Source organism: Cnephaeus nilssonii (genome assembly GCF_951640355.1).
Source record: "Cnephaeus nilssonii genome assembly, chromosome: 8".
NCBI classification, from domain to species: Eukaryota; Metazoa; Chordata; class Mammalia; order Chiroptera; family Vespertilionidae; genus Cnephaeus; species Cnephaeus nilssonii.
Genome location: NC_137079.1, coordinates 43,573,459 through 43,586,427, shown reverse-complemented (window position 1 = coordinate 43,586,427; position 12,969 = coordinate 43,573,459). Strand labels below are relative to the sequence as shown.

Below are 12,969 nucleotides of genomic sequence, written 5' to 3'. Positions count from 1 at the left end.
AACCAATATATACGGTTTTCTCTTCATGCCATCACATAACAGAAACAACATCCACCATAAAATAGCTATTAGAAATTCTACGTATGAAAATAAATTATAGGGGAGAGTTCAACTTAATATAATAACAAAGGATACGATAAAGACTCTAATTCTATTTCAACACTGTAAAGTTCCAATGCTCTTTATGGGTGGGGGCATGGAGAGGTGCAAGTACACTCCTGAAACCATCCCTTCTTCTATCCGGCCTGCAAATACTTACTAATCAGCTACAACGTGCCCAATCCTGGACTCAGCGGCTTTCGTAGTAACACAATAGATACACTTAATAAAGAGCCCAAGGCTAAGAGGAGAGACAGGCAGTCAACACATAATTACCTAAATTATAATTTAACTGTAATTTTGACAAGGACTATAAAGATGTGATTAAAAAACTCCACCAAAACTTTGTGAAATGAAACGTCAGGTTCGATGTTGTAAATATTTGGATTTCCGCGCACGCACCCCCCCCCCCCCATTTTCCTCGCAAAACAAATAATAATGTTTAAAATAAAGTGGCCAGGGAAGAAATGATAAAAGAAGATGAAGATTTCAGTTATAAAATGAAAAGAAAAGTTTGCCCCTTGGTCTCATAAGAGAGCTTCAACATCAAATCTTACTCTCTATGACAACCAAGATGAACCTACCGATGAGAAGAGTAAATCAAAATAGATTCATAAAACAAAAGTAACAAATGCCAATCATCAACAGCTGTTTGTTGTATAAGGGCACAAGCTTGAACTCTAAAGCTGGAAATGGGAACTATCTGGGTGAAGAATTCAAAAATTAAATACAACAAATGCTCTTTTGGTGATTTGAAAGTGATTTATTTCACCAGTTGTCTCTTTTATGAGAGCTGCTTACAGGAAATGTACCTCAAGGAGAAAATACAGGGACATGTGTGTAGAACAAGAACCAAGCTAAGCGATGTGCATCAGAGAGGTACCCAAGGGTCACTCGCTGCCTGTGTATCTGTCTCAGATAACTATTTGTTGGTTTCTCTTCAGAATCTTATAATTTAAAATAAATATATAAATAGCTCTAGCCAGTTTTTATCAGTGGTTAGAGCATTGGCCCGCAAACTGATTCCGGTCAAGGGCACATACCTCGGTTGGAGGCTCGCAGACTTGATCCCGGTTGGCGCACGTGCAGGAGGTAACCAGTCATTGTATCTCTCTCACATCGATGTTTCTCTCTCTATCTCTCCCTCTCCCTTTCACGCTCTCTCAAAACCAATGGTGCCGAAACCGGTTTGGCTCAGTGGATAGAGCGTCGGCCTGCGGACTGAAAGGTCCCAGGTTCGATTCCAGTCAAAGGCAGGTACCTTGGTTGCGGGCACATCCCCGGTGGGGGGTGTGCAGGAGGCAGCTGATCGATGTTTCTCTCTCATCGATGTTTCTAGCTCTCTATCCCTCTCTCTTCCTCTCTGTAAAAATCAATAAAATATATATTTTTTTAAAAACAATGGAAAAAATATCCTCGGTTGAGAATTAACAAAAAGTAAGTAAATAAATTAATGAGGCACATTAACAACAAAAACACACACACATATTTTAGGGGAAGCACTTGACATTATAGCAAAACTGTACAGAATTTCAATCCAGCAAATCCGCATCGATTCCCACTTAGTGTCAGGAGACTATGCTTTATACATACTAGCTTCTCAGTAATATACTTCTCAATATTTATTCATGTGGGAACTGGCCCAAAAAGCTATTCTAATTTCTTTGGAAATGGTTGTACAAAAGCAATGAACTATGCCATAAAAAGACTGATGCATTTTCTATCACAAAAAGCTAAAATGTTGAAGTAATAAGGGAGGAAGGGAGGGAGGGAGGGAGGGAGGGAGGGAGGGAGGAAGAGGCTTTTAAGTGACAGTATTTGAATTATTATAAATTAAATGATTTGTAAAACTTATAAATTATTCAATTTATAAAATACCATACATCACATATCCCATATAACACCAAATTATTGGGCATATTAATATCAGAAAATGGGATACACCAAGGAATTCTTGAGTACCAAAGTCTGCCTAGCTCTAAGCTCTAGGGCAGGGGTCCTCAAACTTTTTAAACAGGGGGCCAGTTCACTGTCCCTCAGACCGTTGGGGGGCCGGACTATAGTTTTAAAAAAACTATGAACAAATTCCTATGCACACTGCACATATCTTATTTTGAAGTAAAAAAACACAACGGCAAAAACACCCGCATGTGGCCCGCGGGCCGTAGTTTGAGGACGCCTGCTCTAGGACATCAAACCATTAAAAACCTAGGAGTTTAGGGGCATTAACATCATAGCCACAAATATTAGAGTAGTGTAGTGAACTTATGAGAGATGTATATGTACCACTTAATATATTCATGATTTGAAGAAAAAAAAAAAAAGCAAGTAAAATACCATCGTTACATTATCCAGAGATTGCATGACTACAAAACAACCTTGAACAAGACACAGGCTTCCCAAATCTTATCTTTGTAATATTTTACTGGACAATCACAAACACAGTGCTTTTTCTGCTACTAAGTTGTCAGTATTTTCATGTATGATTACCATGGAGAAAAAACACGAATAAAGAGTAATCAGAACATTCTAATAGATTAAAAACATATACCAAAATGGTGCAATATTTACCAGCCGTGGTCAAGGGCATAATAATCACCTTTATAGCGATTACTGACAAAATAACAATATTAAGCAAATATATGTAATTATGTAACTATTTAAACTCGTAACAAAGGCTTTTATGATTCTATTAGCAGTAAATGAGAAACTCCCATAAAATATGACTTAATATCACCCTGATAAGAGTTTAAGTACATACAACCATTGTTATGTGAAAAAACATTATTTTTAATATGTGACAGCCCGACAGGATTTAATTACCACACCTACTTCAAACTATTAGCTGTTTCATTCAAACCTGAAAAAATAATATTTATGTGGCTATTGAGAATCACTATGATTGATGCAATCTTTTGTGTTACTCCCTTTACAGTCACTTGCATTTGTTATTATTAACAAGGAAAAATGAAAGGGGAAATGTGTGTTTTTGTTTTGCACAAAGCTTTTCTGATGATGACTAACTTCTTCCTTTGAACACAAAAAGCCTGTTTAACTAATGTACTTATAAATATGTTCTTTACAATGTGCACTAAGCAAGAAAAGGAAGAAGAAAACAAAAAGCCTGTAGGACTTCAGCCAGAACTAAAAGCAACCTGGGCAAGATGAGTACATGAAAGCTGTCAGGAGGATTGTTATTCTTATTCTCGATTTCTTACAGCTTATCTGCTCTCAAGGAAGAAAAATCGTAGTTTCTTTTAACCATATCCACAAACAGATCTCACTTGAAAGGAAACATAGCGAGTGATTTGGCATGAATGGGCATATTACCAATTTTCAAGCATCACTACTGAATATTTATGTCGGTGACGAATGATGACACTGGTGAAATATTTTAACACGAAGCCTTGCCTTGTAAATCGTCTGAATGATGCTGTGTCAAAACAACACCTACCATAAATCAGAGGTTTTAGGACCAGTATTTCTTGTTCTAACATGCTACCTGCTCAGCAGAATCACTTGTGTGAACAGGCATAGATTAATGTGTGCTAAGCAAAGCCATCTCACCTCCTAACTTATAGAGCTATAATTTAACAGGTCTATTATCGTCAAGGTAATTTTGACAGTGCTGAAATATTATACTTGTTAAAAATATGCATTTAGCACTAACCCCAGTGGTCATTTGAACTGAACAGACAGATAGGTATCCTTACAATTATCTTTCTTCTCTACTGACGACTCTTCCTTTCTGGTAAGGCAGAGGGATGTTGAGGATTGATTTTATGAATAGCAAAGCAAGACAGGTTCTCTGATAGGACAAAAAGCTCACAGTGCCGCTTCACTTTGCACTTCCCCGCAAGGTATTTATTTAGCAAGTTACACTGGGCGCGAAGGAGTCCATTTCCAGGTAGAAGGATCAAAACAATGGCTCAAACCCTCTTCTCCCAAGCCCTCAACTCCTTCCTACACAACGCACATCCTAACCTAGGGTACCTTAGATTGCGAAATCACCTACCGAGCCTCACTTTCCACTCAGGCAGGTTGGAAATCTTAAACCTTTTGATTAGGGAGAGTACAAGAAAACGTCTTGCTTAACTCTAATGCAAACATTCATTTCCCATGCACCTCAATGGGGACAAGTACCTTCCACCAGAAGAGTAAAAATGGCAAAAGACAGTAGTAGCGTGTTTACTTTTCTCTCTATAGTGTTTTAGCCCTAACTTAATTTGATTGATAAAGAGCAAAATAATAAGAATTTGCACTTTTTTCTACACTGGATGCATAAGTAAGCAAACACACACATACACACACATCACTGTACAAAATTCAGTCATGTGACATGAACATACTGGCCACAGCCCAAAATGAGAGAATAAACAAAGATCATCTACTGACACCAGCAGCTCAGTTTCTTAAAGCCAAATTAACACATTGAAAGCAAATAAACAAATATTTGTCTGGAATTCAGTATAGTCAACCCTCTCGGCTAAGTGTTATGTCACCACAGTTAGGCATGAAAAAAAAACAAGACAACTATGCACTCATCTTATCTCCAAAACAAAGGGAGAAATTCAAGAGACTTGATAAGAATAAAATGTCTCGCCGAAACCGGTTTGGCTCAGTGGATAGAGCATCAGCCTGTGGACTGAAGGGTCCCCAGGTTCAATTCCGGTCAAGGGCACGTACCTTGGTTGCGGGCACATCCCCAGTGGGAGGTGTGCAGGAGGCAGCTGATCGATGTTTCTCCCTCATCGATGTTTCTAATTCTCTATCCCTCTCCCTTCCTCTCTGTAAAAAATCAATAAAATATATATTTTTTTAAAAAAGAATAAAATGTCTCTGCTGGCTGATGGTGTGGAAAAAAAGTGAAGAAACTGGCTCATATGTTTCCCTGAATTCATGTTTGACTCAGGTCATACAAATGACCATATTCTACCCTTTCGCAATTAAAATACATCCAGTCAATATATCAGCAGCTGCCTATCCCTGTTATTAGGAAAAACGGTGTCAATTAAAAAAATCCAAGTAACCTTATTTGAAATACTAGATATTCTGGGACAATGCTGGGAGTGATGTTTTATAAACCCAAAGAGTTTGATGTGTCAAACATAATAAACCACAACAATGCTTTTAAAATCTCATATCAACACTACAAACTACAAAGACCCAAGCTATAAAAATGGAATTTCCAAGAAAGCTTTCAAAGAAAAACAACCAGGTTTTGCAGTAAGGTGCCCTGCTTACACTCTATCCCTGAGATAATGTAGATCATGCTGCCCTCTAGTGCCGGATGTAAAAAAATGAAATGAATTCTTCATGTGCAAGGAAAACAGGACTTAAATTTAAAACAGAAATTATCTCGTAACTTCTGAAGGACTTACTGCTGACCTGGGATTGCGTTACCCTTGTGTTAAGAGCTCATAGAACTGAAAGGAGCTACAATGATGGAGGACAAAGGTCGACTAGGAAGAGGCAAAGGGGCAAACAGCACAGGGACACGTCATGTGACACTAGACAACTCAAGTTGCAATCAAAATGAGTAGGAAACATTATGGCAGCTGAAAATGTGTGGCTCTTAAATAGACACACACAATACCATTACCAAAATACATCTTAGGGGGTGAGAATAAAAAATAGAGATGGCTGAGACCAAGGAAGGTAAAAAGAAGAAAATTAGTTTTTGCCATTGTAAGGCCTCACAACTAGTTGATTCAAATTTTACCCAAATAGCTAATATATAAGGTTATGAAATATCAGTAGACAAGAAAGTGTCACGTTATATAGACAACTAAACAAGGTAACTTCGTGCAGCCATATGGATTTAAAATGGAGAGTAACATAGGCATGCAGCTTGGGCAATGGAACCTTCTTACAAATCAGCTCTGGAACGGCTAACATTCAGAGAAACTCTGCTATTGAGAATAAACCTGCACTTCCAGGTTCCCTTGCTCTTCTCCTTAAGTCAAAGTGGGTGAGCTTGGATGTTGGCAGGGCAACAGGTGGCTGATTCAAGACGCTGCCCTGAAGGCCTGGGTCTCTGCATACTTGCAAAGTGTCCCCCAATGACGAACCAAATGCATGGGGATCTGGGAGAAAATACTAGAAGGGAGACAACACGTCTGGATGGAAGCACCCATGAATGAGTGTAAACAACATTGCTACAATCGAGATCAGGGTCATGGGAATGTTATGGCAGAAGGGGGAACTGGGGGCGAGTACGCAAGGGAACTCTGGCAAGTCCTCCACAAATCCAAGCAGGGCCATGGTTCGGGCCTCTGCCTGGAGTTCTGGTTTCTGTACCAGTCCCCACCCAAGTCTAGCTTGCTAAAAACTAAAAGTCAGTCCCAAACTCACAATGTTTAGACTTAAGACTGTTTGACTTCCTATATTCAGTAGGGACCATACTCCTAATATTGAATTTTGCTCTCTTCCCAGGCCAGTGATATACAGTACAATGCTCTCTCGTGATGCTGGGCAGCGGCAGCAAGATGATTTTGCCCAACTGTGAGCTAAGGTGAGTGCTCTGAGCATGCTTAAGGTAGGCTAGGCTAAGCTCTGATGTCTCGTAGGTTAGTTATATTAAATGCACTTTCAACTTATGACAATTTCAACTTACATAGGTTTACCGGAGGTAACCCCGTAAGTCGAGGAGCCTATGTACACACTGACAAAAGGCCTAACTGTCCCCTCAGTTTTCTAAAATCTGGAGGTCGTCAGGACCCTGAGCTCATGAAACACACTGACTCCTGGGTCTCCCTGAGAGCAGCTCTCCATGGCAGAAGAGAAAGTATGCCTCCACGCTCCGTGCTGCTCAGAGGACACACTGTGACTGGGGAGGAACACTCCTCTAGGCACTTGTGAACATGTAATGGAACTTTAAAATGGAGCACGTCTACCTCGCTACTCTAGAGGGGAATTTTTTTTAAATAATATATAACCAATAAAGTAGATAGAATCAATGTCAACTAGGTGGCGCAATTCATAGTTTTGGCTTGTTCTTCCCATTTTAAGAAGTATAAAACTTTTATCCAAATGGAAATTTAAAATCTACCACATAAAAATTTTTTCTTTAATTAAAAGCACCTTTTAATCTACCACTAAAAGAGTAAATAACTCATGGGCCCTCAACATGTTGGGCAAGCCAGGCCTATCTCTGGCGTTCTTACGGGGGCTTCTATGTTCTTGACGGAATCAAGTCCTGCAATAGATGCAGGAGGGGGAGGCAAGATAAGCGCTCCTGTGCCGCTCTGAGATTAGCAACCTCGCAGATTGAGACTTGGTTCCCAAATCTGTGAATAAAAAATAAACCAGCCCGTGGGGAAGCCCACAGGTCTTGCACATGAAGAGTCCGGTTAATGGTGGTCGCAAGCATTCAGGGGCAGTGATGACAGAAATGTGGTCCCATTTGATGCTCCAAACTTGATGGCTGGAGTTTTCACAATAACTGGCAATGTGGAACGACTTTATGGCTGTAAGACTACCTAAGTCAGGGGTCCTCAAACTTTTTAAACAGGGGGTCAGTTCACTGTCCCTCAGACCGTTGGAGGGCCACACTATAGTTTAAAAAAAAAAAAACTATGAACAAATTCCTATGCACACTGCACATATCTTATTTTGAAGTAAAAAAACAAAACGGCAAAAACACCCGGCGGGCCAGATAAATGTCCTCGGCGGGCCGCATGTGGCCCGCGGGATGTAGTTTGAGGACACCTGACCTAAGTCTTCGGATCACTTGCTAACCACAGCTATAGAACACTGTCCATGGTGTGTGCCTCTGCAGTTTACAATGCCTGGTGCTTCGCACAGGCCTGGACTAAGCATGGGCTGACTAAATCTACACAAGACGCTTTCCGGAAGAGTCTTATTTCATCCTCACAACAGTCCAGTGAAACGGAGAGGGCAGCGGCAGTCATTTCCACCTCACAGGCGAGGAGGAAGTGCTGAGGCGTCATTGCGGAGGCTCACCGGGCACCGGCCATGGTCTGAGCACCGTGATTCTATCAACCTATTTAATTCGCACAATACCTGAGCAAGGTAGGTGTGAACAGCATCCTCATGTTACAGAGGAGAAAACCCAGCACAGGGAAATTAAGTGACTAGAACACATAAATATCAATGCAACTATAACCGGTTATTACTTAGGAATTCACACCGGGCAGCGGGCTCTGGAGGCCACACTTTTAACCACAACTACCTGCTTTGAGATTTGCCTACCCCATAATATCTACATGCTCTGGCCCGGGTCACATGGCAAGTTAATAGCCAGACCAAGGCTACCCCTGTGCTCCCTCCAACCCACCTCCCTGCCTCCACGGGTTCTGTCCATCATCACTACCTGCAAAAGCAAAGGCGCCCTGGGCCTCACCACGAGTCTAACCAATTGGACAGAGTGGGGATGTGTGCTCGTGGCCTACCTCTTCACAGGAACCCAGCTCAGGGGCCACCCTCAGAAACAGGACCAGGCAAGGCCTCTGGGTGGAGGCACCCACCGCTTGGAAACCACCAGGTACACTCATACCAACACAATTACTCCCGGCAGCCCACCTGGCAGGTAGGACCAAGCCTCCAATATGTAACCAGAAGTCTAGTTTAAAACTCCAGTTCAGAGCTTGTGCTGAAGAGGATAGGATGTTTGCATTTCACCCAGCTTTTTAACTAACTTGCATTTTAACTAACTTTTCATAACCATGTTAGGGAAACCTCAGAGCGCTGGTGCAAGAGCTCTGGTGTAGACATGGGTGGGCAATGAAAGAAACACACAGCCTGTCTCATGTGGAGACATTCCTTGTGAGAAGGGCCTTCCTAAAGGGTGGCCCAACTCACACTGTACTCCAGCCAGCGTTTCGGCAGCTGGTCAACTACATTTAAATACGTTTGCATTGAATGCATGGCGTTTCCTATGGCACACCGCAAATGGCTCCCGTAGTCATTCTGCAGAGTGAACGTTCGTTTATCGTCCCACACACACAAACTAGAATAAAAGCTCGTATGCCCCTCTGTTCCAATTTTCTCTGGGAGGAAATCAGTGAAGCTCTTTATAGAAAGTGAATCAACACACAGAGTGATTTGATTCCAAGCTTTGCCTCCACTTTCGAACACTGAAACGCAATCGGACATTAAATGTGTTAATAAGACATAGTTACCAATTAACTTGGTATCTGACTTACCTATTGGATTTCTATCAAAGAACAGTACCGGAGCTCTCAAAATGGACTCAAACATTTTGTTGTGTAAAGTCTGGGAAGAGTTAACTAGGACGTAGAATACCAACAGAGATCTTGCTATGCCGAATATGACGGTAGACGCAGTTAAACCTGAAATGAAGAAACATCCCTCAGCACAGGGTCTCTGCACTCTCTTCAACAATGCTAAAGGGTGGCAGGCAGCTTATAAAGAGATCACGTATTTCTATTCCATAAAGGATCTGGGCTCTATTAAGAGTTTAATGCATTTGCCCTAGCTGTGTTTGGCTCAATAGATAGAGCGTCGGCCTGCAGACTGAAGGGTCCCAGGTTCAATTCCGGCCAAGGGCACATGCCTGGGTTGCGGGCTCGATCCCCAGTAGGGGGCGTGCAGGAGGCAGCCAATCAATGATTCTCTCTCATCATTGATGTTTCTATCTCTCTCCCCCTCTCCCTTCCTCTCTAAAATCAATAAAATACATTTAAAAAAAGTTTAATGCATTTGCAAGATACATTTATAAAGAATATAAAATAATTTATTTTTCTCTCAAATAGAAACTACACGGGGTGGAGGGTGGGGGCGGGGAGGGAATCAGGTGTAAAGTACAGTTTCATTCTAGTTTTTCCTAATTCAATTACATGTTCTATTAAAAACTCAAAATAAAGACAATTATAAAAAGTAGTTGATCTTCCCTTCTCCATATTCCAAATCTTACTACTTACAACATGTCCCATGCTCTAAAATTGTGGTATGTTTTTATACCGGCATGTGATATTAACAGGGAAGAGGAGAAATAATTGACCATGTCCTTGTAAAAAATGCCCAAGTGCCTTTAAAGAATATAAAAATACCATCTTAAGTTGCAATCAGAAAACCTCTTAAATAAATGAATTGCAAGAAAATACAAAGCATATTTTAACATAATCTGAATGAGGGACTAATCTCACTAAGTGTTTCATATAAATAAAGCATCTTATATGAACATAATCATTTAAATTATATATTTTATTAATGACATAAATGAATACCTATTCTGCACATTAAAATAGCTCTCCTAACATCTCTGGAACTCACACATCTAAATAAAGTAGGGATAGCTTTTGCAATAAATATTCCACTAAGTACTTTTTCCCCCTTCAGATAACACACCATTTGTTCAAACTCTGAAAGCTGGTCAGATTTTTTAATTCCATCAACAGGCATTTTCCATAGCCCATCATCCTCCATGAATGTATGACAGAATCATTTCCCTCTTCCTTTAGGTCACCCATTGTCCACCAATATGGAAGGTAAACAGCGAACGGATTTAGATTTCTTAGCAAGTGATCAATGAAAGAAATACCACATTTCAATGAGTGGGTTCTTACAAACATGACTCACTCTAGCTTTGAGGAGAGCATGCATGCGTGTTTCCTGTGGGGATACTTAAAATTTTAGATGAGGATTTCCTTTAAAAAGTATGGAAGGCCACATACATTCTAAGCACTCTTGTGAAAATGGAGCATGGTGTTAATACTGGCCTGGCAAGCCAAATGTTAAATCACTCCCACAGTTGGGGAGGCGATAACATTGTGATCTCGAGGTAAGAAAGAGAAGGCAGCCTAATTCCCAGACACTGGGTTTCTCCCTGCTTAACTTCCCTCTTCAGTAATTAGTGAAGCCCAAGTGCTGAGCAGCACGGTGAGGGAAGCTTTGCATACCTGCAAGGGAATAATGCTTTTATTTGGGGGGCCTTGCTGCCAGAGGATTGCATCCAAGTTCAACAAAAGCCAGGGTTTATTCAAACAGAATTGGAACAATCTGAACCAGAGGGTGGGGATCCGTTTCTAATCCCCTTGCCCATCCATATAATAATATAAGACTTAGCTAAAGCAACCTATTAGAATAGACAATAGCCACATATTTCCAGTGGCTGATTTTCTGAATGCTCAATCCCGGTTTAACTTCCAAAATCCAGTACAGAGCAAATTAAGAGTCTTCACTGAACCTCTTTCTTCTAGTAGATTTTTTAAAAATAATTATTCTAATTAATTCACAGAGTAAATGCGACTCAGACCCTTAATCTGTTAAGACATTACTGAATTACTCCCGGAAGCCTAGTTCCTCACACAGGCTCATTGTAAGCACCTCAGACTCTCATATAATAGACCAAGTGATGACACTTTACCTGAATAAATCCCTAAGTACCAGTTAAGAGACAACTTTTCAGTTACATTTCCTCGTCCATTTACAGTGACATTCCCAGCGCTCTGTTGATTTGCCCTATAGAACAAGGCAGGAAAAATATTAAACTGCAGATGGAATTTAGATAAATACCAAAACAAACACAAAACAAAACCACTTATCCTCAACTTGGGAGACATGTTGTATGCTAGAAGATGACTACCAGCTCACAGGGTCCTGTGGGTGTCTGTCTGCCTTATAAAAATTCAATTTGAATCATGACTTTGAGGTCTCAGAATTGTTTGCAAAGACCCTGCTGAGGATCTGACATAGGAGAGACCCGGCGAGGGTCATGGTCCACCAGCAAGAACTTTCTTTTTCTTCAGGGGAACTAAGTGAGGTCTAGAGGAAGAGGCTGAGCAAACCCTCCCACCCCCTGCCCCCTGCTTCTGCGGGGAAGGGAGGCTTCACGTCGATTTTACAGCCCCTCCGACCAGTCCAGAAATAACTCACCAGTATGACAGCCACCAGTCCTGAAGAACATAGGAAAGCTAGGGCAGGGAAACAAACAAACACCAAGATCAAACCCTAGCATGACTTTTCAACTCAATAACTGTCACTCACTACAATGAGTAATGGAAAGGCCCCAGAAAACGAGGAGGGTCCTTCAAGTTCAGGTAACGGTTGTGCCAAACCCAACATCCCGGATAACAACATGTCAAGTTAAATGCACAGTACATTTTTAAATCTTTAAAAGGCATCCCGTTTTTCCCCCTAGAAGTTCCTTGTAATGGACATGCGACACCAGTAGGCATCACTTTTTCTGATCCCCACAAATAGTACATTTCAAGGCAAATCCAAGTGAACTGCAAAATACAGTCATATAGTATGAACAGATACAGTATAAATACAAATGTTACTGTAAATATCAAGCTGAGGGCACAGAACAAAACCAATGTCCCTAAGTACCTGAGCCACAATGTTGACTAGAATAAGGAGAATGATGGTGAACCAGTGAGCACCAGCTATGAAGTAATTCTTGTAGGCCTTAAGACCAATTTTTCCTTCAGAACGGCTCTCCTCGGCTACTGCAACCTGTACATTCTCAATCTGGGAAGGAAAAAGGCAGTGAGAGACAAAACTTTAAGTGATGCCCAAATTTCAAAAGTTCACTCCATTGGCAAAGCCGTGGGAAAACACACACATCACATGTACTGGTAGAAGTGCAAAATGGTACATCTCCTATGGAGAGGGGTGTGGAAAGATCTAACCACACCATATACACATTTGCCCTTGGACCCAGCCATCCCACTTCTTGGAATCTTTAGAAATAAGGAAGTATCATTTGCACGAGGTTATCATTGTTTTATGTCTTTGCTTAATGCCATGATTTCCAGCACATGCACAACATACTGGATTCAAGTATAAATGCAGAAGCAAGTTCCAAAGTAATATACAAAACTAGAGGCCTGGTGCACGGATTCGTGTACTGGTGGGGTCCCTCGGCCTGGCCTGGAGGGATCA

The 12,969-nt window shown here is 41.0% G+C and overlaps 1 protein-coding gene across 3 annotated transcripts in view; it reads right to left on the bottom strand.

Annotated features, from left to right (window-relative positions):
- The window catches only part of ABCC4 (ATP binding cassette subfamily C member 4 (PEL blood group)), a 229,762-nt gene that overhangs the window by 111,836 nt on the left and 104,957 nt on the right, over positions 1-12,969 (bottom strand). For all 3 annotated transcript variants that reach the window (XM_079778944.1, XM_079778943.1, XM_079778945.1), the window contains exons 16-19: positions 12,415-12,555; positions 11,959-11,996; positions 11,450-11,544; positions 9,267-9,413 (exon numbers count right to left, since the gene is read on the bottom strand). In XM_079778944.1, the coding sequence (XP_079635070.1) occupies positions 9,267-9,413; positions 11,450-11,544; positions 11,959-11,996; positions 12,415-12,555 (421 nt within the window). The remainder of the gene's footprint in view (positions 1-9,266; positions 9,414-11,449; positions 11,545-11,958; positions 11,997-12,414; positions 12,556-12,969) is intronic.